Consider the following 27983-nt stretch of genomic DNA (forward strand, 5'->3'; position numbering starts at 1 on the left):
AATTGACTTCGACCCTCTGATTATTGCTTTAGTTGCTCTATCTCTAAGATATTTGGTTAGCAGAGCACATAATTGAATGTTACAGTTAAGCGTAGTTCGTCGGATTCCTCGTCAGAGGTGAGTCGTGTGCGTTCATGCATGAGCATGTCATAGTGCTTGTCAAGATGTTCTTGCTCTTCCCACGATAGGGAAAATGGCAAGTATTCCCCAAGCTGCTCCTTAGGAAATGCACCCATGTCCGCAAGGACATAGACGTGCAAATACTTTGAGTTTAGCATCCAACTCAGTTAAGCATTCTGCGACACTTCTATGTTCAATGAGGAGGGCTTGCTCGCTTGCTATCTCATGCAAGGTTCTAGGAGTTTCCCTAGGATTTAGCATAGCTGGGAGCTCAGGTCTAGATGAGCAAGATTGGTCAACACTAGGATTGCTTATGCTCTCGGGGTTTCCATGTTTCTCATGAGGCCTTTCTACTATTGTGTCATGGTTCTCCTTAGATGTGACTAGTATAGTCTTGTCAGCCTGTTGTGACAATGTTGTATCTGATTGGTCAATGCAAGGTCTGTTGTTGATGGATTGAGTGTTGCAAGAAATCGTTGATGGTAATGGTTGCTTTGATTTTTTAGAGCACATTGGTTGTGTCTGAGGTTTCACCACTATTAGGAGAGATGCCAATGGGTTCATTGGTGGATGGGCTCGATGCTTTATTCCTTAGCTCTTCAGTGCTCTTGGTCTCGATCTTATTGGGCGTCTGCCACCACTTGCCTGCCGTTGTTTCCGTTGTTTTTTCCTCTTTTTCTTGGCCAGTTGCGGTGTCTGCTTTAAGTACTCAGGACCCTGAACTAGGTCAATCATTGATGTGTTTGGTTGGGCCTCGGCATTCTCTTTCTCTAGTGTGTCCTCATGGGGCATGGCTGTGGCTTGCTGAACAGCCTTTCTAGGTTGATTGGTCAGATGCGCCGTCTTCTTGGCCACATCTTTGAGAGGTTTCTCCTCAAGCCTAGGCTTTAGGTGCTTTGGAAGTGCTGGAGTTGCCAAGGATGCTGGTTGCGGCACCTCCTTCATCACAGGTGAACTGCTAAGGACACGTTCCGCAAGGGCATTGTCACGGCCAAGGGCTGTGACTGCTGTGATCCCTGATTGGAAGTGGTAGCAGCTAGTTCAATGGACTAGCTACTATTGGTGGATTGCGGTGTCAAGTCCTTAGGCCGATCGGAAGTGGTCGTGTCTTTTGTTGCCCTTTGAGCATTCACTTGTGTAGATCGAGCATCAATTGATCTAGTCACATTAGGTTGTATAGGCATATCCTTGGGCCGAGAGCTACGGGTGGTGTCATGTCCCACCTCTTGGACATCTGGAAGCTTAGATGGAGATAGAGGTTGGGATTGAGTAGCTGCACTTGACGGTTGTTGTTGTGCTTCTTGTGTTCATTTACGAAAAGAGGGTGTAGGAGATCTGGGACTCTTAGGTGGACTTGACACTGGTTGGAAGATTTGCTCGTAGCTATTAGATGATTCTACCATTTGCCTTGTTGAGCATTTAGCCTTGCCCTGAGCAATGTTGTGCCCATGATGCTTGTTATCCACTTGGGAAATCAAGGGCTCCTTGGGCAGTAATGGCTTTTGTGTGTCCTCAATGATTACATCTGATATCTGCTTGTCAAGCATGCTAGGCTAAGGATCTACCCTTCGATTAGTCCCTTTGGTTTCTTGATCTCGATCGTGAGGGGCTCGGTCACTCCAATGTTTTTGATTCGAGACTTGGCTTTTCGTTTAGACTTCCTCTTGCACTTCTTTGCTCTTGAAACATCTTGGCCTTCGACCGACAGAGGAGGTTTCACAGGGGGTTTTGGTACCCAAATCCATTGGTTACTAGCGTAATACCCTTGTGCACGTAACAATGCTTTGGAGATCCATTACGCCATTGTGCTGGCTCTCCATCGATACCTTTGTCTATAAGGCTTGGGCTTCTTTTGTGGTCTTCTACGATACTTGTAAGTCCAAAGCCTATCCTTGGCATTGTCTCTTGACCTTCTTGTTTCAAGCATGGCCTTGCTCAGTGGTCCTCTCTATTCAACATGCGCTTGTAACAACTCTTTCATCTTTGCTCTCGTTACTAGGCTTGCCTGTTATGTCAGCACTTTCCGTGCCTTTCCCCTGAGGTTTGATAAGGTCACCCTTGCTAAAGATTGTGACTATCCTCACACTTGGTAATGTCAAGTGTATCCTCTATGCTACATAGTCGACCTCACACTTGGTCGCCCTTTTGAAGGGTCTTCCTAGGAGGGTTTCCTTCCCACAATTAGCACTATTTGGAGGAACATAAAATAGGATAGGCAAGCTTTCAGTTTCAATTGTCGCAAGGATTTTGCACTTTCCTATGAGTGCTTGTGGGTGTCCCCCATAAGGGCTAAGAGTTGCATTAGTCGGTGTGAGGTCTGGTTGGCCTAATAGGGTCCATGCTTCATAGGTCAAGATATTAAAATCTGCTCCTTCATCAATCAGAGCATCAACAGTGTGCTCTCTTTTCGCAGTGAGTTTGACCCTAAGATAAGCAGGTGGTACTATGTCTTCATCTTCCGGGTCTTGGCTTATAAATTTAAGCCTTTTGAAAAATGCCCTTGAGTCCCCAACTACACAACTTGATGTGGATTCTTCACTGATGTCTTGGATCGTCTGTGCAGTGCTATTCAAGGTGCATCTATCATCAAGACTGTCATATCTAGTCATCCTCGCAGTTGTAGCTTGATGTTGTTGATTTTTGCTTTGACTAGATGCAGCCCGAATGCAACACATACATGTTTTTGCAGTGTGGCCTTTTTTCCCTTGTTGTCTAGATTGGCCCATCGAGGTTCTGGGGTCTCTGTTTGTCTTTGTTCGAGTACGAGCTTTTGGTCGCTCTTTTGCAGGTGCGAGTCCATGCTTGTGTAGAGCTATGACTACACTAGGATCTAATTTGGAGGACCTATCACGGAGCACATTTTCTCTCCAACCTACTTGGGGGAGGTGCAGAGGGGGCAGAGCCCTCTCTGCGGGGGTCTGGGGGGCAGTCCCCCCCGGCCCGTAGGGCTGTTATGATAAAAACCATGCGCGATTTGAAGGACCGTTCATAGCCAAGTTTTGAACTACTTGCTCTAGACTTCAGTCTAGTAATAGATCTATGAGGTGCTTTTGGCACTATGTGGTCTTTGGTCGGTTTCAGAATCTATAGGTTAGAATTTTTGAAAAAATCCAAATTCGGCCCAGCAGGTCCGAATTGCAGGGGCGGAATGCCCGATTTGGGCTGTCCAAGGGCCAAATGAGAAAGGGCCGAATGTAACAGATCCGAATGTCAAATTCGGACAGTCCGAGTGTGGTTGTCTGAGGGCCGAGTGGCTGAGTGGGCCGAGGGCCGAGTCACGTGGGCCGAGGGCTGAATGGTGAATTCGGCCAAGCCGAATGTCAACTTGTCCAAGTGGGGTTGGGCTGAGTCAGGAGCATCAAGGGCCAAATTTCAAGTTGGTCCAAATGCTTCACTTGGACGGACTGACTGAAAGGCGTCTGAGTGTAGTGGGCCGAATGGCCAATTGGCCGCGTGATCCAAGGGCCGATTTTGGGACTCGGTCTCGCCGTCACTCGGACAAGCCGAGCGCGACACGATTTTTACTAGACTTCAAAGAATTCTTCGCGCTGAGAGCGATTGAGGGCTTTCTACTTTGCTGAGCAACTCCAGATCTAAGCTACTCATGTAGAGGAAGGTGTGGAATTACCTGGGCTGGGCAAATAACTCCTAGATGAGCATATCAAAGCAAGTCCATGCAATGAAGCTCTCTCCCCCTCTCATGCTCTCCTAAAGTTTTGAGACATTTTTCTTGGGATTATATAGATATGAAAGGATTTGATCTAGCAGTGTGTTAACACAGGATAAATTTGAAGAAAGATGTTAAGTCTATTGTCCAGAAGAGGTATAGAATGAATCCTAACTATGCCAAACAAGTCAAGGAAGAAATTGACAAGCTTTTGAGAGTTAGGTTTATCAAATTGGTTAATGAGGTTACTTGGTTATCTCCTATTGTTGTAGTGCCAAAGAAGAATGGGAAGATTAGAGTTTGTGTGGATTACAAGAAATTGAATGCAGCTACTATCACTGATCCCTTTCCCATTCCTTTTACTGATTCTCTTCTGGATGGTGTAGTAGGTCATGAGATTTATAGTTTCCTGGATGGTTTTTCAAGATATAATCAAATCAGGATGCATCCAGAAGATATGGATAATGCATCTTTCATTACAGAGTGGGGAGCTTATATTAGCATAGTTATGAACTTTGGGATGAAGAATGTGTGAGAAAATATGGATCTAGAGCATAGCATTGACTATGGAGGATGGAAGTTGGTAACAAGACTCATAGTGACATCGACAAGAAGACAAACTATTTCTCAAGTGAATTAGGTTCCAAGATGTAGGCTTGAACTCATAAACACAATCTTGAGCTGACCATGATAGAGACTCAGAATGAAGTACAAAGAACAAATAGCATTCCATTAAAAAGTGAACCAAGTACATGTCTTTATAGCTTTTCAACTTCTTCACTCTCCTCACAGTGCATATGGGATTCACGGCATCTCTTCCTAGAGCATACATCATTTGTTGTTTCTCATATTGTTATTTCTCAACACCCCCCCTCAAATGATGAGTCCCTGCACTTGCTAGCTTCCCCCCCCCCCACAAATAACATGGCCCAGGAGACTAGCTCATAGGCAGCCTAGTCAAGTTAAAGCTTGAGACTTTACATCTTTGGCAAGGGTTTTTACAAAGAAAATCCACTATGGGAACAAATTCCTTAGAACAATTTGTTAGAGTTGTTGATGGTAGCTGAAGCATCTTCTTTTCTTCTTCATTCATGAATTAGTTTTGGTGGTGGTCATTCTGCATCTGTTGTGCTCTTTTCTTGTGGAAACATTCACTGGCAATGTGGCCAGTCTTACCACAATAATGACATGTCATCCGACTTTTGTTGTCGATGTTGAATCCTCAACCTTTTCCCTTGGGTCCAATAGCTCCTTTGGTGTATAAGAGATTTTCCCTTGAGCTGGTCTCTTTTACATATTTGCTTTTAAATTTTCTTTCTCCATCAAGCAGTGAGTGCTCAATGTCTTTGAGTGAGAGATTGGGAACATTACTTAGTGTTGAAACAAGGTTCTCATACGGTTCATGATTAATGCTGGCAAGTAGCACTGCTATTGCCTCATCCTCATCAATGTTCTTTTTAAGAGTTGCTAGCTCATTTTTAAGGCTCTTGAACTTATTGATGTGTACAGTCATAGATGAACTATCTTTTACATCCAACTTATAAAACTGCATAAGTAATTTTACATTTGAGTTCTTTGCTTGTGTACCAAAGATTTTGTCAAGTTCTTCCCATGCCTTTTTTGCACCCCTGATGCCAAAGATGTGATGTAATACATCATCTGATAGACCCCAAGCAATAATACCTAGAGCTTTGTTGTTCATCTTCTTCCATGCCTTTGTTTTAGGCTGGCCTTCTACAGCATCTTCTTTCTTGTCATCTGCATCTTCCTCTTCATCTTCAAACAAGTCCCGCAAATCTTTCAGCATAAGGTGGTACATGGTCTTCTTCTTCTAGGCATGAAATCCTTCCCCATTAAACTTTGCTATTTTCTCAAGCTCTTCCATTTCTGACCAGTAGCAATCAACTTCAAATAACCAACAAAGAAGTTGTATCTCAATGTGTCAAGAGGCAAAGGATGATTAGTGTTTAACAACACTACATAATTATCAAGGAGATACTATCTTGGAGCTCAATGCTGGGCATTGATGCTTAATCTTATTCTTGAAGATTTTTCTTGCCAGCTTGGAGAGGAAATCTTGCTGGAATCTGAGTAGGTTTGATTTCCAGAGGCTTTAGTGAGGAGGAACTATGAGAAAAGATCAAGTTTCCAGTTAGGGTTCCAAGACAGGGGCCTAGTTTTTCAATCTGTGTGGACTGTATACACCATCATTTCCAGAGGCTTTTTTATGAGAAGAAAACTTAAGTATTGGGCTTCAATTTCCCTATGATGGCTGCCTAGATTGTGCCTCGTACTGTGCGCATAGTCGTACGAACTGTTGTAGTGTTCTAAACTGCGCCATTTTCAATAGATGCACAATGTCACGTTCTGCAGGGCGTAATGTCACCGTCCAATGTGATAGCAGGGAGAGCCTTAAGCTGAGAAGCAACTTTGATGAAGCAAGAAAGAGCTAAAACATCCTTGTGATGAGATCTAAGTGCTCAACTGAAGGTAGGTGCAAACTAGCTATGGCTACCAAGCAGGGCAGTGAGAAAAAGGAGTAGGAACTGGGGTTCTAAACTTGTCCTGAGTTGTTTTGAGCTCAAGTTAAGCTAGGTAAGAGTGAAATGAAGCTAGAGGAGTAGTGTCATGCCCGACTGGGCTCTGATACCATGTGAGAAAATATGGATCTAGAGCATAGTACTGACTATGGAGGATGGAAGTCGGTAACAAGACTCATAGTGACATAGACAAGAAGACAAACTGTTGCTCAAGTGAATTAGGTTCCAAGATGTAGGCTTGGACTCATAAACACAATCTTGTGCTGACCATGACACAGACTCAAAATGAAGTACAAAGTACAAATAGCATTGTATTAAAAAGTGAACCAAGTACATGTCTTTATAGCTTTTCATCTTCTCCACTCTCCTCACTGTGCATATGGGATTCGGGACATCTCTTCGTGGAGTATACATCATTTTTTATTTCTCAACACCATTTGTTATTTCTCAACAGAACAGACCACCTGAGTTTCAAGGAGCTGCTCACAAAACATTTGAACCATATTTAACAACTTTTATGAGAGTATTCATTGATAATTTTTGTGTTTCAAAAAGGGAACACTTAAAACACCTCAGACTATGCTTTCAGAGATGCAAAATGTTTGGTATGTCATTACATCCTTTCAAGTCAGTGTTTGTAGCCAAAAGAGGTGTGTTGTTGGGTCATATCCTATCTGAAGAGGGTACGAGTATAGACCCCAGGAAGATTGCAGTTGTGCAGAAGGCTAAGGCTCCTAGTAATGTGCAAGAAATCATGAGGTTTGTGGGGCAGATTAAGTGGCATAGCAGATACTTAAGGTACCTGCCACATATATGTTCTCCTTTTACAACTCTCACAAAGAAGGGGATGCAGTTTGTTTGGAGGGAAGATTAGGAGAGAGCTTTTAGTGTTTTGAAAAAGATTTTGGTGGTAGCTCTAATTTTGCAACCTCCAGCATGGGAATTACCTTTTCATGTTTTTGTGGATGCATCTGATTTGGCTGTGGGAGCTGTTCTCATGCAAGATAAAGTGCTAGGTTGGTATAGACCAATTTATTATGCAAGCAGGAGATTGAGTGCTGCGGAGAAGAACTATTCAGTAATAGAAAGAGAAGCGCTTGGAATGGTCTTCGATACAAAAATTCAGACATTATTTATTGGGAAATCAGGTTGTTTTCCATGTGGATCATCAAGCATTGTTGTTTTTTATTAATGAGCCCCAATTGACAGGTAGATTAGCTAGATGGATGCTCTGCTGCAAGAGTTTGATTTTAAGGTTATTCATACCCCTGAGAAAGAGCATGCCATTGCTGATTATCTCAGTAGATTGCAAGCTCATGAGTTTGAAGCAATAATTCATGATCAATTACATGATGATGAACTTTTTGAGGTTCAGGTACTTGACCCTGATTCATATTATGACCATTTTCTGAAGTCATGAATTATGCCTGCACACCTTTCAATAGATTAGAGAAGAAGATTGGCATTAAAGAGTATATTATTTCAAGTCATTTTGAACACACTATATAGAAGGGGAGTTGATAATGTATTGAGAAGGTGTGTTTCTAAATTTGAGCAACCAATAGTGTTGCATGAAGCTCATTCCGGACTATTAGGAGGTCATTTTTCAGGAGAGATTACAGGTAGGAAAATATTGCAAGCAGGTCTTTGGTGGCCTATTGTGTTGAAAGATGCTCATCAATATGCCAAAGAGTGTTTGCAATGTCTGAAGGAAGTTCAACCACTTGACATGGATAGGATGCAGGATCATCCCGTATTACCACTTGAGCCATTTCAAAAATGGGGAATTGCACTGACTATGCTACAAAGTGGGTAGAAGCTCATGAATTAAAAGATAATAAAGCAGTAAGTGTGGCCAAGCTTTTATACTCTAACATTATGACCAAATTTGGTTGTCCTATTGAGTTGATTAGTGATCGGGGAAAGAATTTCTTGAACCAAATGATTAGAGAACTAACTATCAGCATATGATTTTGCACAAGAAATCTACTCTGTATCACCTCAAGCTACTGGTCAAGCTGAAAATTCTAACAAGATTTTACTCCGCATTTTGAAGAAAATTGTTGAGGATAATAGGGAAGATTGGGATATTAAACTTGATTCAGCATTATGGGCATTTAGGACTGCATACAAGGTTACAACAGGGCTGACACCTTTCAGACTTGTGTATGGATTGGAGGGTGTGGTGCCCATGGAGTTTGTGGTACCAAGCATGAGGATAGCAGTCACACATAAATTGGATCTTCAAGAATCAATGAACCACACGTTAGGACAACTCCTGAAGTAAGAGGAGGTCAGGGTTCTTGCTGCCTACATTTCAAGAATTACTAATCAGAGGAGGCAAGCTTGGGTCAACCGGCATATCAAAAAGAAAAATTTTCAGGAAGGTGATTGGGTTGTGGTGTATAATTCTCGACTTGGTAAGTTTCCAGGTAAATTAAAACTCTATTATGCAAGCCCATTTGTGATATTTAAAGATGTTGGGAAAGGCACATTTTTGCTTAAGGATATGCAAGGCAAGGTGTTGCAGCCTATAGTCAATGGATTCAGGCTCAAAAGACTAGTTCAACCTTATTATGAACAAGAAAATTTAATTTCATCATGGTTAGTTAACTCAAGTGTGACATGTAGTGATTGTGTGGAGTGGCCTAAGGTATGTCATACTAAAATGACAAATGGCACGAAAAGATGCAAACTGGTAGTGTATTGGGACTTTAGTATCGAGATGGAGAAGACGAGTTCTTCATTTGTTGCCTCTTCTTTCTCTCCCTCTTCATCTATGTGTCAACTTGCATTGGCCGCCATGACACACACTTGGTATACATCCACCGAAACGTTGTCTAGGAAGAGGAGAGTTCTTGTTGAGGATGATGAGGATACAGAGTATGATTCGGGCTGAGGAGGAATGCTCGGCGCAGCAAGAGGCGACACCAACAACAAAGACTTCTCCTAAAGTAAATGCTGCAAGTGCTACGTCTACACCATTTGTAGACTCTACTTTGACATTGGATGTTGAGCATGAATCTACTAAGGCATGGCTGGAATGAATCAGGCTGTATGAATTTGCATGCCTTCCATGGCACACATGGGCTGCCAATATACATGCCTCAATATAGCTGGATGTCCTGAGACAATCTCAGGCTAAAATTGCATGTCAGTTGGAGCTTACAATCGGTGTGGTAAGCCATGTGTTTGCACTTCCAATGAATGTAAACCCTATCTCGTGGAGATGCTCTGACAAACAAATGCATGATGCATTTGGTGATGCCATGGGTTCGTGCAAGGTTTATGTTATGAAGAGAATTGAGACTGATCATAGGATGCATCTTAGGTGGTTTATGGAGAAATTCATGTTGTTCATTAAGACCGATTCCATAGCTCGGGAGGCTTATGGGCTGATTTACTATGCAGAGAATGTTGGAATGCCAAATTGGGCTGGATGGTGTATGATAGGTTAATGACAGAGATAAAAGTGTTGAAAAATAAGAAGGTTTTCCATGGGTATGGAAACTGCCTTGACAATTGGCAATGCATTGCATCATGGCCAAACCTACCACAATTGGCACAAGGTCTAGATCTAGGATCCATACACTTGACCGAAAGGTGGTTTCCTCCACAAAGCATGCACTGCACATGAGGTCTTGGGAGCCTTCTCATCATCTCTTGAAGCTTGGCCAACTCTAGCTTCATGTGTACACCAATTTTTGGCTCTAATCAACATTCTTTCCTTTCTCTAGGGTGCTATGGCTCGATCTCTCGCTAGTAGTCATGGCCCTCTCTGAGGTTCTAGAGGTTGTGTTGTCTCAAGTTGTGGTCCTTGAGCTTCTCTCTTTGAGTAGGTCATCCACTTGTATGGCTTCTTCAAAGACCCTAGCTAGCACATCTCTTTGCAGGTTTGAGTTGCACACCAAGGCCTTGTAAAGTTCTTCACTTTGGATTCCACTAATGAGCATAGTGGAGATTTCTCATTTGCTAGGTCGCTCCATGGCTAGGATTCTCTTGAAGAGACTCCACACATGGGTGACATAGTCTTAGATATCCTCTTTGTCCTTTTGACTAACATTCATCACTTGAACAATAAGGTTATCCGAGTACCTTGCCTCAAAGAATCTCTTAATGAAGAGACTCTTGAGGTTGTTGAAATTATTCCATTTGGCATTGTCTAAACTAGTGTATCGCATCCATCCTTTATCCCCAAGGCAAAAACCAAAAGCCTATGCATGTTGAGTAAGGTCCATTAGGCTATTTGCCTCGCATACTTGCTCAAACTGCTTTATGAAACTATATGGGTCATTATCGGGCTAATACTTATCGAGTTGTTGGGCAATTACGTGTATCTTCATTTGGCTTTTGGAATTCGAAGTAATACCTAGTCTTGTTAGCAATGAAGTTGCTAGGTTGCTCTGCAACCATGTTATCTATAAGTCACTTCGTGAGAAGTTCCCTCAACATAAGGTTGGCTTCAAGTGCTCTTTCCCTCTCAACGTTGGGTCCTATCCTAGTTCTATTGACAAGTGGGTGACTTGGATGGTTTGAGTTTGAGGGGTCAAGTTGAACTATCCGAGTCCGAGTGCCCGATTCTTGGGTGTTTGACTACTTGGGGTCCGAGTCCGATTGCATCCAAGTTGGATGGTCCGCCGATCATGGTGGTCTGAGTCTAGAGACTCAGACAAATGAGTGTGTCCAAGTGGACGAGTTGTTTGAGTGTTTCGAGTCCAAGTGTCCGAGTCTCATGACTCAAACAAGGAAAGGTGTATTCAAGTGGACAAAATTCGAATGGTCCGATTAGGGCAATCAGATCCTACGGCGAGTGTCTGAGTGCAACGGCGGGTTATAGAACGACAAAAAATCTTTAAAAATCCTACTCATGCCTTGCTAATGATTGCACCTAGGGTGCTAACAGTGATCAATAAGCACCAAGCAATATCCATAACATACCGAGAGGACCAAAATATGCTGTAATGAAGATCACCTCGCACAATTTCTCCTCTTTGCATATACCTCTCTCTCTCTCTCAAATGAGCAAAATTGAGCTCTCCCACATGTTCCTAGCTTCTTTAAGCCCTTCTCTACTCAATTCTGATCTTCCCCCGCTCTTCCTTTTGATGCATTACACATTAAAGATCTTTTTCTCTCCCGTTTTTCTTGTTTGGCATGTTTACAACAGTAGAAACCCTATTGTGCATAACCTTCTTTTTCTTGTTTTTTCTTTATTCAAATGCATTCAAATCCCAACCAAATGCCTATACTAATCTATCCTACTCGTCTAGCTCCAAAAAATAAAAAAAACTTATTTGCTAAGGACATCAAATACCCCTTCAAACTCCCTGGCTTCCTACCTATCTAGCTCAAGCACCAGTTCAGGGGAAAACCCTACTTCAATGCCCAATTCGAAGCATGCAAGCACTCAAGATTGAATCCGTTGGCCTTGGTAATGGAACCAAAATGTGGGAGCTCATGCTCGACCAACAAGACACTCAAATTGCTTATTGTTTCAAGCTTTTCAAGATGAATGCTAATGGCTACCTCTCACCTAGCCGTGCGTGCTCTCAAGCCTACGGGTGTAGTGAGCTTACCTCCATGCCCGATCAAGTTGCCCCAAATAGATTAGCTAGAAAACATTACAAGATCATAAGAGATGACAATAGAAAATGGTATTACCAAGGAATGGTTTTTAGTAGTCCTATTGTTGAAGACAATTAGATAGGACCATGTATATCCTAGCAAAGTGATCACCAAGGTGTCTTGAAAGACATAGATGTCGATCTTGGTCAAGAGTGTCACATTTGATGGTGTCTGATTAGTATTGTCCAATGTTAGTATGATATTGAGCAAACTTAAAAACGTCGGATGTACCTCCAATTATGCATAGAATTTTAAAGCCCATACTTTAATGTTGAGATGCAAAAGTTACACTTCAATTTTTTAGATTCTTTACTTCAAAAATTCAATGAGGAAACATGAGAGAGCTTGACACTAGATAGCTTGAAAGTTACAAGATGAGAGCTTGAGAAGGTAGATAGAGAGCTTCATTAATAAGGGCTTGATGATTACATATGTATTGTGCTAAATAGTATGTAAGAGAGAGAAATAGATATTGAATTTTGAATTTTGAACAAGAAAAGAGAGGGAGAGAGAATCTATTTTGGAAGAGAGAGAATATATTGGATTTTGAGGACGATGAAGAGTTAGAGAAGTCCTTGCCCTTCTTTGCCTCATTTTTCTACACAACCACTAGCTTCTTGTAGTCCTTTTGAACCTCCTTGTCATAAAACTAACATTACCCCTTCTTCTTCTTCTTCTTCTTCTTCTTGTATCACCCTTCTTTGGAGCAGCTATGCACAAGCATGGAAGCCACTAGAATGAGTTCTTGATTCCTCTTATGACCACAGTGCAGATTTATGCTCCTTATCAATGGTTATAGAGCAGTTTTGATAAATGAATCCAACAAAATGAAATTTACCTTTTCACAAGCACAACGAATGGAGATGCATTACTAAGATTTCACTTCACTAATATGAGTTTTTGTTCCTCGATCATGATATTAACCTTTTACATTGGGCTACAAAATGAGCAAAGGTCCCAATTTCCAAATTACTAATGTTATAAGTTACTACCAACATTTACAAGCCACAAATCAAAGATGCTAATTTGAATAATTGTGTCTAAACAAAGAGTAAAATTTAATCAATACCTGACATAATCCCTTTTTGATGCTTTGGAGATATTCTACAAAGTCTTTTGCCCACCTATTTAACATGTCTTAAAATATTTTATGATTAAAAAATAACGCACACACATAGAGTTGCTAGGAATGCCAACAAAGTCATCACACACACACACACACACACACACACACACACACACACACACACACACACACACACACACACACACACACACACACACATTGTTATTTTCCAATCAAATAATTTTAGAATTTGAATTGAATAAAAAGACTTTGTGGAGAAGACATTGACAACACCATAAAGGGATTGTGTCTACAATTTCAATCGATAGCATTCCTATATTGGTTAGGTGTCACCCTTTGTTTAGACAATTTGTCCAAGTTTGTAGAAAGGGTTGTTGTGAGTGAAGCAAAGTTGTAGTGCACTAGCACATGAAAACATTACTCACAAAGTGAGCAGGCCTTTGTGTATAATGCCTCAAGGAGCCAATGTTTCTAAGTGCTTAGTAAGAAAGTTGGAAGCTCTCTTTTGCTTAAGATGACTCACTTCTTTGTAGCAACTAAGTTGAATCCCATTAAGTAGATAAATTATAATGAAGGAGTTATATTCATAAGTACAAACATTTTCTTGAACAGCAATTATGTATGAGATACGATGTAATCAATTGAATAGTGATAAAATAGTTTTGCATTATCTTTTGAGATGGTTTAGGATGAAGGTATAATGTCGTATGATCCTTTTCAAATGATAAAAGAATGCAATTTTATTTGACCCTTGAATTATATTATAATTTTACATAATTTTGTATTATTATGTGCCTATGTTTTCAACAACTTTGCCTCATTTGCAAAAGAATATTGGTTGCAAAGTACTTTGCCTCACTTGTGACAAAAAATCATTGTAATGTCAAGCAAAGTAGATGTTCAATGGTGGGCCTTGCATATGAACTAAGAGAACTTTGTTTTTCCTTTTGGAATGTTATGTTGATTTGCAACGACTTTGTGTGATATCAAGTGAACCTATTGCAAAGTAAGACTGGGTAACTTACATGATGATTCTTAGTGTTGTAGACCCTCCTAAGGGTCACTCCACTTGATGCCAAATAGATGTTCACTTGTAACAGATGTTCTCCAATCGCACCTAGCTAGGTATGTGATGCCTCTTGAGAGTAGAAGCTCCTCATGTTGAATGTTATAGGAACTAGTGAGGCAATAGAGATCCCTTTTCTTGCATGGGAACATGTCAAAAACATATTGTGTACATGTTGGACTAGATTGTTTCAGTAAGTGCATTGTTGACATGCCAATTGGTTGTTGACATGTCAAAATTGCACATCAAAACAAGCATTCTTTTTGTGAGGCCATTTGCCTAGTTTGAATCATACCTAAGCACCTCGAAACAAGCATTCTTTTTGTGAGGCCATTTGCCTAGTTTGATTCATACCTAAGCACCTCAAAACAATCATTCTTTTTGTGAGGCCATTTGCCTAGTTTGAATCCTACCTAAGTCAAATGTGATAACTTATAAGACATATAATGTGCACATGAGGGGTTATTAAGCATTATGTAAAGCATCTCATGAGAATTTGGTGATATGAAGAGGTACCTTTTCCATTCCCCTACATGAACTACTAAGATGATGGAAATTTTTAAGCTCCCTCTAACGTGTAGGGTTAAATTTAGAGACTCTTATTGGCCAAATTTAGAAAGCTTCTATTAACTCAACTCTCTTTTCTCTTCTCCATATTTGTAGAAACTGAATGTTCTTGAGCAGCATAGGGTTGATTGTTATATTCCGAGTAGCCTTGTGTGTGTGGGCTAGCAGATAGCTTGAGCACATGAGCTTGTTCAATAGGTTACTTGAGTTGCAGGGTAGTCTGCTTAAGTGGAGCTGATTTGGCAAGAACATGCAAGGCCACATCTGCACTTCAATAGTTGGTGAAATCCACTCTTAGGGCCATGACACACGTAGGTTGAATTGACCTATGTGAGTCTGTGTAGTTGAAATTATGTGCATGTGGTTGTTGTGCTTCAATTTGAACTCCTAAAAAGACAGAACCCTAGCTGGTCGATCAAGTGCATCTTAAAATAGTGACACTTGAAGGAGTGAAACAAGTTTAATTGACGTGGCAATAATGTATTTATGACACAAGACTTTCTCTCTCCTTCTCGACAACCATTTCTCTCTCCTCCCAAACTTGCCAGTTGTGGACATTACTAGGGACCCACCATTAGTTTGCACCTATGCGTGGCCGATTCTATCTTGAAGTCACAACCCCCTTGATGACCATTTCTCTCTCCTTGCCAGCAATGGACATTATCAGGGACCTGCCATTAGTCTACACCTGTGTGTGGCCGATTCAAGTGAACACTTTGTGCAGGTTGCTTTGACCTAGGTGGGGCGGGGGGTTCTTAATATCCTGTTCTCTAGATGGAGCAAGGGCAAGGTTCTAGAGACCTATCTTATCTTTGCAAGTGTAAAGTGGTTTCATGTAAAATCAACACTTGTAAAGTGATCACCTCAACCCTGCCATAGCTTCGATTGTGTGCCCGATCGGGCTCAGTTCGCTGCTGGCAATAGAGAAGAGGCCGCGGGCCCTCATGCTAAGGGTAAGATGGAGGGAACCCTACCTTTGTAACGATGGATGGATGATGGGGAGGCCGAGGTGCGAGCGGTGCGGGAGGCCGGAATCTGTGTGCCTTTGCGCGGAGCTGCCTGCGGCTCCCCTCCACACGCGCACCACTATCCTAGTCCTGCAGCACCCCCACGAGGCGCGCCACAAGCTCTCCACCCTTCCCATCCTGCGCACCTCCCTCTCCAACCTCCACATCTGCGTCGGCCGCAAGTTCCAGCGCGGCTCCTTCCCCCTCCTTGACTCCCTCCTCGCCTCTCATCAACACCAGAACAGCACCTCCCCTGCCCCTCCTCCTGTTGCCCTCCTCCTCTTCCCCAGTCACAATGCCCAGCCCTTGCCTCTCTGGTTCTCCCGGCACCACGCCTCCGGCTGCCCCATCTGCTGCCGCTGCCCTAGCTCTTCAGCCCACCCTCGCACCGAACCCCCGCTGACACAAACGTCGAGTCTTGGCATGTCAGCTTTCCCTGTCAAAGATCACTTCCGTACATTGGTTGCAGAACCGCCTGCTGTTGCAGATCCTTTTCGTACACCGGTCTCAAAATCATCTGTTGCAGATTCTTTTCGTACATCGGTTTCAGAATCACCTGTTGCAGGGCCCTGTCAAAAGACGGTTCCAAAATCAGGCTCATTGTTTTCGTCAATCGGAGATTCTTGTTTTGCTTCAGCTTCAGAAGCACGCCCTTTGTTTCCTTCTGTTTTCTCGTTTTCCCGGCGTTTCGGCACACCATCCAGAGTTGAACATTCCAATCACACCTGGGTTTCAGAATCAGGCTTATTGTTTTCTTCTTGTCCGTCAGCTTCTCATGACCTTCGCACATCGGGCACCTCTGTATCAGAATCAGGAGCATCAAAATTGTTCGAATCATTGGATCTGCCCCAGATTCTAGGACTGGGCAGTACACGTTCTTTATCACATTCTTTCTTATTGAAGTGCAAATTGGGATCATCAGCTGATTTCCATCTAGGCAGGTCAAACGCTGGAGTTTCATCCAACTCTTGTGGCTCGGACACGGTAAACTTGTGCAGGGCACAGTCAACCAGAGCCTATTCATCACCTAGTTCAGATCTTGTTACTGCAAATTCCACCAGTATATCATGTAATTCTGCTTCAACAGCATTTCCCATTCAGGCTACCTCTGCCGATATCAAGCTAGGAATCTCAAATTCTGCAACATGCATGCTGCTTTTGGAGTTGGACAGTTCAAGCCCTGCCATCAGAGCATCTCGATTCTCAGGGGACACATTCAGCTACAGTCGTGATGGGGTGTTGAGCGTGCCAAGGTCTCTTGACTCCTCTCTCAGTGTTGATATCAGCAAAGTTAAGTTTGAAAGGGCGAGAACAGTTGGAACATCTGCCCTGATGTTAGATATAGACACCAATGCATTCGGCTCTGTCAGTCTCCCCATGAGGCCTGCGTGGACTCATCCTGATCTGGACTTGGTGAGACACTCAAATCCGTCATGTTGTCTACCTCATATTAAATATGATACCTTGGATTCAGCCATTATATCCGGGGGTGTTGTAGATGCTCCCAGGGTGGCTGTTGATTTTGGACACACAAAAGCACCAGAAGCTCATATAGTATTGTTGGTTGTAGATGCAACATGGCAGCATGCTAGCGAAATGATCAAAGCGAGTTCGTCATACCTTGAAAGGTTTGCCATTCCAGTCTGCTTGCACTATGATGTCCAACAAGATGGCAATGCCATGGCTAATTCGGATTTGACTCTGAGGAAGGAGCCTTTTGCAGGTTGTCTTACCACTCTAGAGGCTGTTGCTACTAGTTTGAGAATCTTGGAATATAATGGTTCAGAAATTGAGCAGAAGCTTTTGTCTGTACTACGGAGAATGGTTCACTGTCAATCCTCACATGTTTCTGCGCACAAAGTTCGGAACCACCCAAGGAAAAAAAAAACGAGTTCTTAAACATTGCAGGTCTACCAATGTATTAAGACTCTTTACACTGATTTTAAATCTAAGGAACTGCAGATCTAGTGAAAGTTATCCAGTGTGAACTCAAATGTGCCAGATGATTGTTAAGGGACACATTCTGTTGGAACAATCATGCGGACTTGAGCATGCCAAGGTCCAAAGTCCAGAAACATACAAGAGAAAATAAACATTGGCCTCTTAAAAACTGCATATTTATCAATTAACTAAGAAACTTTATACTGAGCATAAAGTTCTAAGGAACTGCAGGCCTAGCAAAGGGTATCAGGTTCTGCTCAAATGAGCCAGGTGATTGTTAGGGGTCACATTCAGCTGTAGGAATGATGTGGATTTGAGCGTGTCAAGGTCCCTTGGCTCTTCTGTTGATATTGACATTGGCAAAGTTTGAAAGGGCCGGAACTGTTGGAACAGCTGGTATGTTTTCTGATCTGGACAGGAATGCAGTCCACTCTGTCAGTTCTTCAATTATGCCGGCATGGGTTCATACTGATTTAGACTTGGTGGGATACTCGAATCCTTCACAATGTCTGCCTCATATAAAACATGTTACCTTGGATTCAGCCACTGTATGAGGAGTGCCCTTGAAACTCCTAAAATGTCTGTCGGTTTTGGAGAGACAGAAGCACCAAAACGTCATATAGTGTTGTTGGTTGTACATGCAACATGGCAGGGGCCTTTGTATGTTGTCTTACCATTGTAGAGGCTATGGTTACTTTTTGAGATTCGTGGAACCTGACGGTTCTGAAACTAATCTGGAGCTTTTGTATGTACCATGGAGAATGGTTCACTGTCAATCCTTACACATATCTGTGCACACAGTTCAGAATCATCCACCAAAACCAATAGAAAAAACAGTGGGTTTGAAAAAACTGCATGTCCAAAAAGTGTTAAGGAACTTTATACCGAGCAACTGCAGATCTAGCAGAGGGTATCCCATGATCTCAAATTGGCCAGGTGTAAGTATTGGTTATGCCTTATGCTCAGCTCTTCAAGCCTTTTTGGTGATTACCTGCAGCTAAGTCCACCTTATGGAGTATATACATGTATTCTAAACCATCGACATTAAACATTTTCCCTAAAATCACTGCAGTATAATCATGTCAGTGCAAGTCAAAAGGGTAAATGCTGCCACCTTGCATGCATACATCACTAGCATTTTATGGAAATTCTGTTAGCATTTGGGGATTGTCTAACTATGGCCATTGTTGCAGTCGAATTACCCAAAGTGAGGTCTCAACAGCTACCAATCTTTTTGCTCAACTAGTCAGCCCTGTTGCCAACTTATTTCATCTTATGCTTAGTTGACTTGCTCCTCTTTTGCAAGGTCTCTCATTTACATACTTACAGGGCAATTAGGATGAGGGAGACCATAAGCCCATGCCAACTTGGGCACCGGTGGTTCAGTCTCTATAATCAATGTTTATAATCAATGTTAAAACCCACATTTAAGTGTTAAGGAATTTTGATTTTGTTTTCTTTTACCAAAAACTGTATTAACTAGTAGTGGTATAGCAAGCAGAAGTTAGGCTATGAGAATGGACATTCATGGTGACCAATTGGTAGATTGAAGTGATGTATATCTAGGGCATAAACATTCTCATCTAAAATGGATTACGGAAGTGTTTTGGTGTAAACTGCATTAACAAGATAACTAGTTCTTTGATTCCAAACATTTGTGTCATTCAAAAGAGTTGTGGGTCATCTCCTAACGATTAACACTTCAATGCATTGTGTAAAGATTTATATTGAGCATGTAAGGAATTGGACGATCCAACATTAAAATTATACATTCTTATGGGCGAGCTTGTCACCTTCTCCTGTGAGCTGGGTTGACTAACTCTAGGATGCCTCCAATCTGCTGCCTTTTTGTGGTTTGTGCTGTCATTTATCATTGGGAAGTTCAATAGAAGCTGTTTGGATTTCTACTCATCTTCAATTACATGGTGATACACATTCTGGTTAGTGTGAAATCACAAATATTAGATCTAAATATGGTGAATAGAGAACATATATGCAAGATCAGGGGATTTCTAAAGGACATAAGAGTGCCCTAGGGATCTTTTTGCTAGCTTTGAATTAGAGATGTAATGACTTGAAGGCAACTAGAGTTGGAATAGGTGACATATCCTTTTGGAATTTCCTAAATCTCCATGCTCACAACCCTTTACACTGGCATCTTAGTGATTTGATAATGAATATGATCATGTTACAAGTGTTGTTATGTGTATGGATGCATGTGAGGAAAGAGGTAGGGTTTGAAGGTAAAATCAAAGCTAATTCTTGTAGTTTGCTTGAAACTTAAAGATTTTAACCTCAAAAGTTTTTGGACGCTAGATCACTACAAAAGCTCCAATTCCACCTAATGTTCAAGGACCAAGCACTATCTAGAAGAAGGTGAACATGATCAAGCATATTGTTGAAACATATGTACCCTAGCCATTATCCCATAGATGATCATGAGTTGATGCATGTACTAGTGACTTTGGATGTGTGCACATTTACCCAAGAAAGTATTCTGTGATGAGGATGGATATGTCATTATTCCTATTAGAATGGTCTTACATGTGCAGCATGTGCCAAAGTTAGCCCTTGGAGCAATAACCCAAGGTTGCTTAAGGAATGTTTGGGAAGTCTTATGTCTATCAAGGATCTAAGTTCCTCCAAAGAGGCAAGTCTTGAATTTGGGTTGAACATGAGAAAACCAAAAGATAGCCAATGCAATCCAAAGAAGGCTTAGAGTTGTTTGGAAGACTGAGGAGATTGTTTATCCATTTTGTATTCCCCTACCAATAATCACACAAAAAAGCAACCACACAACACATGCTTCAATAGATTAAGAAGCGATTCTAAAATTTCCACCTTGGGCATGGGATGCCTTAGGCTAGCCAAAACTTTCATCTACAATACTGAGTGTTCTAAGCTCTTTACTAGGAGAGATTTCTTGTTTAGGATGCATTGTCTTGAGACACTCCCAAACATTCTCTATCATCCATCTTAGCCTTAACAAAAGAGAAACAAGGCAAACAAGAGAAGCTCAACAACTAACTCCATTGAGAAGAGAATTACACACACAAAATGCAACCATAAGGTGGGTGCCCAAAGCATTGCTATAACTTGAAGCCCAATGGTATCCTTTGTTCGATTTTATTCATTACCACTTTATAGCTAAATTTTACTAGATATTTGCTAGTTATCATGGGCCTAAAGAAGTAGCAACACTCTAGGAAGGGAGGGAACATGATGGCCACAATTGATGTTTTGGTAAAACCACTTTGAAGGCCATTTAAATAGTTGCCTAAAGCTTCAGTTTTGAGTGATTTAGCACATTGAATGACTTCAAAATTAAACTATAGAGCAACATCTCAATAAATAGCTTAACAAGCAACGCAACCATGAGTTAATAGTTTAACACATGGCAAGTATTTGAAGAGTACACAATACAATGAGAAGTTAATGTAGAGAGAGAGAGAGAGAGAGAGAGAGAGAGAGAGAGAGAGAGAGAGAGATGCCCACAGGGGGTTTCAGAATTACCCCACATAATTTGAGGTGACTAATTACCATCTACCAAATGATGCCAAACACACTAGAGCACCACATTCACATGCTTGCTATAATGAATTGTTTTGAGGCTAATTATATGGGTGCTTTAGAATAGTTTGTGAGAGTAGGGAGTAAGCACACTATTGCATTGTACTCCCTCTTCTCCCTTCTTAACTCTTTGTGTTTGCATAGAAGATTGTCATCATGAAGTGGATAAGCCAAAATCTCATGTGGGCTTTGATTGATTGCTTGTGGGCTCTTGAACGTAGTTGATTTTAGTAGGTTAGCACTTTGTTTGAGAGTGATATTGAGTAGATTAGAGTTTGTGGGTTGGCTTATCCATAGCTAATGTACTTGATTAGGGTGATTAAATTGTTGGATGAGTGGATCGTTAGGCAACCCTATTGCTTAGCTAGAGATTGCTTTACATTAACACCATGAGATTTCCTCCATGAGCTAGTTGGGTTAAGCTTTCCCAAGGTGGCCTCTTTCCATGAACACTTTTCTTGCAACTACTAAGCCATACTGACCCCCAAAGTTAGTCATACACACCCTTGATTTCTCATATGCAATGGCTAACTATCTATGATATCTTGAGTCTAGACCAAAAGAGGGGGAGTTCTAAATGATTTCTTAGATGTAGACATTTCCATGATTGCAAGAATTTGCTAATAACTCATACTAGGAGATGAACCCTTTGCAAATAGAAACCTAAGAAGTGGTTCCTAGTAGGAGAGAGAGAGAGAGAGAGAGAGAGAGAGAGAGAGAGAGAGAGAGAGAAAATTGGCACTCCCTTTCATATTCAAGATGCCTGGTACCACATTGACTGCCTCATCATGGTGCAAGAATGCCACACGTGCTGACCATGCATGCATGCAGAAAGGACTTGCAAAACGCAAACGAACTAAGGACATGAGTCCAGGCATGCAGAATGAGAAGCAAGATTACAGACGTGCTCTGAAATCCAATGCGATGGATATGGTGGAAGTGGAGAGGACACTGCGCTTCGATCAGTTAAGAAGAAGCGCTGGTTGCAAGGCCAAGATCGAACAAGGAGCCAAAGTCCACAAAGCAAGTGTCTCCCTGTCCTTTAACAAGATCAATCAAAGGTATTCTGATTTGCTTTTTACTGCTGCTTACCTGTACTTTCTGGGGAGACCCCCGATGGAGGGAGAGTTCACCCGATGGTTTGAAGGCACATACCAAGGTAAGGCCACCCTCCTCCAGTTCCGCTTCGTTGGAAAAGGATTCTATCTTGTCATCCTTGCCACCAAGTTAGAGCGGGATTGGCTTCTTGCCTCATCTGTCAGCTACTGTGGTAACCTTGGTCTACACATTGCAGTGGTCGTCCACATTCTTTCCTAAAGGAGTAATTCTTCATGAATGCCCTGTCTGGGTTAATGTTATGGATCTACCTCCTTGACTGATGGAGAATTGGCTTCCATTGCCTCATCACTTGGGAAGGTGCTCTACACCCCAACCACTGCAAATGCATGGGGACTCCTCCGCAACGACCATCGGTTCTGTATCCTGTGGGACCTCAGGAACTCTCCACCAGAGTTTGTTCAGCTGCAAGATGCATCAGGAATGGAGATTACCCTTGCACTTATGTTCTCAGCATTCCTCGACTCATGCTACTTGTGTCATGGGAGCGAGCACTTCACCAAAATGTGCCCCCAACGCCATGCTGAGGAAAAAAACGAGGAGGAAAAGAAGGATAGCTCACCCCAAAACCCCAATGCTCAGCCGCAAACAGACATCAAAGGGAAAGCTTCGAGTCCAATCCTTGACAAAGGGAAGCAAAAGCAAGGTGAGCCCCCTGTTGGTGCCTAAGCCTAGTTCCTCGAAGGCGGCACCAAAACCCATAAATCATGCCTCAATACAAAATAAGGAGAACTTATTGCCAAATAAGAAGGGCAACAACAAGAAGAGTGGCAAACCTTCCATTAAGTACCTTGCTCGTCAACCACTGGTGGATCGCAACTTCTATGCTCCCATCGATGACCATGAATTCATGGACTCCCCTGATTTATTGTGCTGAACAGAGCAAGTGGTCACCTAGACTGAAAGTGATCTCCTGGAATGTACGAGGTTTCAGTTCAGACTTGTGCAAACAAGTGTGCTATGGAATAATCATAAAATACAAACCATATGTGATAGCATTACAGAAAGTGAAAATGGATGAGGAGGCTATCAGCGCTATGTCTCGCATGGTGGATGTGTGGGAGAATTAAATACCACATGCTAAGTGAAACAACAACTTCTGACCACCTTCTGATTCTAATCTATTTCCGTCTTGTCCTGATAGGACGCATGCAGAATGGCTTTGGTTTGAGTCCCTTCATGCTGAACTGGTTATGATACTTAGAACTGTAGAATCAGAGCACTGGATCTTCAAGCTTTTTGGCAAAAAGCTAGGATCAATGCCCTAATTTTGTATGTCGTTCAATGGTCAATGGCCTAAAATGCCTAAAAGGGTGATGTAAACATTTCTTTACTTATCTGAATGGAAAAGCGCATTTAAAAAACTCATACTAGGAGATATGCAATTTTGTATTCTAGATTATTTTCTATATCTTTTGCTCATGGGCAAATGAACATTGCAAACTTGACGTATTAAAGTCATTATTGAATAGCTTTATTGATTGGGTGGTGATAGGCTTTATGCTAGTCACACATTGTGACTGTTGGAGTTCCCATTTCTTGTCTCTCTCTTTCTTGCTCTTGCTCTCCCGCCATAGCTCGCGTTTAAGCTTCGATCCTTCTCACCTTTCAACTGGTAAGGTATCACAGGCCGATTGTCCGCAGACAGATGAGCAGAGGGCCGAGATGGCCAAGATCCCTTATGCTTCAGCCGTGGGCAGTTTGATGTATGCCATGATAGCCACTCGTCCAGATATTGCGCATGCAGTTGGTGTTGTGGCACGCTATATGGCTACACCTGGCAGCAGACATTGGGATGCCGTGAAGGGTATCATGAGGTACCTGAAGGGCACAACAGATATGTGTATTTGCTATACACCTACACTGCATTCGGATTCTATGAGTGCCATTCAGTTGGCTAAGAATCCGGTCTTCCATGCGAAGACGAAACACATTGAGGTGAGGTATCACTTCATACATGGTGTCGTGGAGGACAGGTATGTTGACCTTGTCAAGATCTCCACTGACGAGAATCCTGCAGATCTGCTCACGAAGAGCCTCACTACTGAGCGCTTTGCCTTCCTCAGGAGGTTGATGGGCGTTGGATAAGATGTCGCCTTTCCTCATCCCTTGTACCTATGTACATTTGTACTGTCTTTTCTTTTTCTTTTCTCTCTCACTAGGGCAGATTCGCCTTTAAGTGGGAGGTTGTTGGGGGTAAAGGCGCCTCCGTTGTGCTGCCCCGTGTATTACTACACTGACAGTACCCGCCACTGCACACTGCAGGTGGCGGGCGCCCGTCAGGTCACTTTATTCTTTATTCTTTTAGTGACAGTTTGAATAAAGGAAGGCCCGGTCACACATTGTGACTGTTGGAGTTCCCATTTCTTGTCTCTCTCTTTCTTGCTCTTGCTCTCCCGCCATAGCTCGCGTGCAAGCTTCGATCCTTCTCACCTTTCAAGGTTGATATTGCAGTTGATTTACCTCAGGTCGGTGATGAATGAGGACAAAGACAAGATACGTGAAAAGCCATGAGCCTTGGCCAGTGGGACGCTGAACATCTGCTATTCAAGAAAAGCTTTTGTTTAGGCCGTGGATCTGCATGGACGGCAGGAGCTAACTCTTCTGATGGTCTTTAATCTGAAGGAGCTACTGAGGAAGTATTTCATGATCGTCATTTCTATTAAACTTGATGCCTTTGGCACTCACATTATTAAATAACAGGGATTTTGAGCATGGTTTAGCTATGGAGGATAGAATACATAGACATGAACCATGATGACATAGGCAAGAGACAACGACTGTTACTCAAGTGAATTAGGTTCAAGGATTAAGTGCTTGGACTCATAAACACAATCTTGAGTAGAACATGACAATGATTGAAAGGACAAAGTACAATAGCATATTTTTAAAATAAGAGCAAAGTACATGTTTAAGTAGCCTTTGGGTTGTTCCACTCTCTTCACTGTGCTTATGGGATACATAGCATCTCTTCCTAGAGCATGCATCATTTGTCATATCTTTCAACGCACATGCTGTGAGACAGGATCAGATCCTCACCTCTTTTTGAGCCTTGGACTTTGATCAAAAGGAGAAGAAGATGGAGTTAACCATATAAAAGAAGATTATTACAAGCTTGATGTGGAGTTACATCAAGAAGACTTTACACCATTTCATCCTTCTACTTCTTAGCAAAGTCTTCTTTTTTATCCTCCTAATTTGCACTTGCCTTCAAGTCCAAAAGCTCCATGTTGTAAAGACTCAACTAGATTATCTAGTGAATTGAATAGCTATGGCTAAGAACTCCATTCATGATATTTTTCCAATGTTCCTCACCATGTTAGAGAAAGAAGTGCACTTGCCTCTTAGGACTTCATCTTGAGCTACCATCCTTTTATATATTATTGTGTCAAGCCACAAGCAATCAAGAGAGGAGTCAACAATCTCTAGAACTATATCTTGAGTGAAATCCCACTCATGTTACAAGTTAGTGTGTGTACTCCTTGAACTTATGAGCCATGAGTGTCATCTCCACATTTCCTTACCTTCAAGTCATATCTCTTCCTTCTTTCTAACCATGATTACCTTATACATCTTGTACAAGATTTGATGTGATCACCCAAGCCATGTTTGCATTGTGTACTTTCCCTCAAGTTCTAAGAGGTGGAAACCACTAACTATGCCGATTTGTATGCATGTCAGGTTCTTTGCTAGCTGAGTTGATTTGTGCTTGATTGAGAGTTTGAGTCAGATTTCTCCTGAGAGCAATTACCAAGAGAAGAGTCGAGTTATAGGCCAGTTTCCTAGAGTATGTTTGATGTTTATTGAGTTTCTTGTCGGTAGGAGGTTATGATAGGGCTTAAACTCTGATGTTTTTCTAGCATTTTTGTCTTTTCTTCACATGTACCAACACTTGCATTGCCATGATTGCTTCATGAGGCCATGTGGCTTCTAACCCTTGAGCGCATAACCCCTTGAGATCGTGCTCTTTGAAGGGTTCCTTCTCCCTTACAGTTGATTGTGGGGATTATTGCATGACCAGAGCCCCTCTAGTTTCCATTATGCTATAGGAGGAAACCTTCCTTTGCAGATGATCTCTTGTCTTAGGTGCCAATCTTAACACTTTAGGTAGCTATGTTTCTAGCTTGGGGTGATGGGATCTCTTCTCAACAAAGACCCTAGGGTGGTTGCAATGCCTAATAATTCTTGTCTAGTTAACATGCATGGGATACATTGTAGCTCTTATTTTCAATCACAACCAAAATAAAATCCATGTAAAGTTACAAAACAATCCTTTCAAGGTATTTAATCCATTCTAGGATAATAGAACTGCAACATTCTAATCATTCCATAATAAGGCATCCATACACTCTAAGATATTGTAAATATAACATGATGATAGTACTTTATGATTCTTCTTTCTTAACAACACTAAGTATTTGTCCATTAGAAATTACTCAAGAGCTCTACAACCCTACAAGCATCGATCTTCAATACTTTCCCTCTTTCTGGTAGGTCTTGGCAATCCTACAATTTGTTCTTACAAGATTTAGAGGAGGATTCACAACTTCCAAGGCCAAATGTTTCCAATTGCAACTTCCAATTTAACCTTTTGAGTTTCTTGTTATCATAACGGGAAGGATGATATTGCTATTAGAACTTGAGGTCAATAAGCTTCCTATTTAAGCTTGTGTCCTTAGAATAATAACTAATCCCTCTCCTCTATTAGGACGCTAAATGTTATTCTAAAATTCTTAAATTAAGCTAGCATTTTTATCCTCTTCTTTATATGAATATAGTGTTACATTAAGATGAGTTTTGCTAGACTATTCCCTAAATAACACAATTACCATGGATGTGGTGTTTGATAGAGTTACCTAAGATGTAGGTCTCAAAATTGACACATATCTTTTCAATGCCACTATCTGGCATTATCAAGCTAGCAACTGCTTCCCTTACTGCTTTGATAGTCTACATTGGGAAAAATGTGGACTCAAAAATTGGCCTTAAAAATAATATAGTTTAAGAGGTGGGCATTTTGGATTGTCCACTAAGAAGGCAAGATGTTGACATCCATGAAGGGTGAATCTTCTCTCTCCAAATCTTGGGGTTTTGATTTTTAAAATGACATATTGAGTATCTCTATCCTCATGCTTCCCTCCTTTTACCATTTTTCAATTTCACTTTTTTTCCCCTCCCATGAAACTAGTAACCCAAAAACTGAGGAGTCAAACTCCTATTCCTCTCTTCTCCATTTTGGGGAATTTTTGTGGCCATTGAAGCTTGTAGTGAGAGTAATCAAAATTTTGATCCTTCTTCTTACCTCTACAGTTTCTTCTCCATGCAATCGTAATATTTGGGCAAGACATAGTTGCCCATCTCTTTGTGTTTTTCTTTTTCTACTATTTATTGGTAGGTTTAGATGTTGGTTTTAACTCTTTTTTAATGTCTTCTTGTAGGCAAGAGGCATAGGTGCTCCTCTCTCTCTCTCTCTCTCTCTCTCTCTCTCTCTCTCTCTCTCTCTCTCTCTCTCTCTCTCTCTCTCTCTCTCTCTCTCTCTCTCTCTCTCTCTCTCTCTCTCTCTCTCTCTCTCTCTCTCTCTCTCTCTCTCATTTCTCTTTTCCATTGTTACATATAGGAAAGATGAGGTAGGGAACCGGACCACTTATATGTATAATTGCTAATCTTGGATACACAT

The 27983-nt window shown here is 41.7% G+C and overlaps 2 protein-coding genes across 2 annotated transcripts in view; both read left to right on the plus strand.

Annotated features, from left to right (window-relative positions):
- LOC148022624 (uncharacterized) overlaps positions 1–7747 on the plus strand; it is a 47317-nt gene extending 39570 nt beyond the window's left edge. Inside the window, exons 3-4 of the mRNA XM_087695238.1 lie at positions 7263–7475; positions 7569–7747. Coding sequence (XP_087551364.1) covers positions 7263–7475; positions 7569–7747 — 392 coding nt within the window. The remainder of the gene's footprint in view (positions 1–7262; positions 7476–7568) is intronic.
- A 7855-nt stretch (positions 7748–15602) lies between these two features.
- Positions 15603–17424, plus strand: LOC148022625 (DTW domain-containing protein). Its single transcript, XM_087695586.1, has 2 exons — positions 15603–17092; positions 17250–17424. Exons 1-2 carry the CDS (start codon positions 15617–15619, stop codon positions 17277–17279), a joined length of 1506 nt encoding a protein of 501 aa, XP_087551712.1. The 5' UTR covers positions 15603–15616; the 3' UTR covers positions 17280–17424.
- The last annotated feature ends 10559 nt before the right edge of the window (positions 17425–27983 follow it).

This window comes from Lygodium microphyllum, chromosome 16 (genome assembly GCF_053477565.2).
Source record: "Lygodium microphyllum isolate KBCC chromosome 16, Lygodium_microphyllum_v1.1.10, whole genome shotgun sequence".
Classification (NCBI taxonomy): Eukaryota; Viridiplantae; Streptophyta; class Polypodiopsida; order Schizaeales; family Lygodiaceae; genus Lygodium; species Lygodium microphyllum.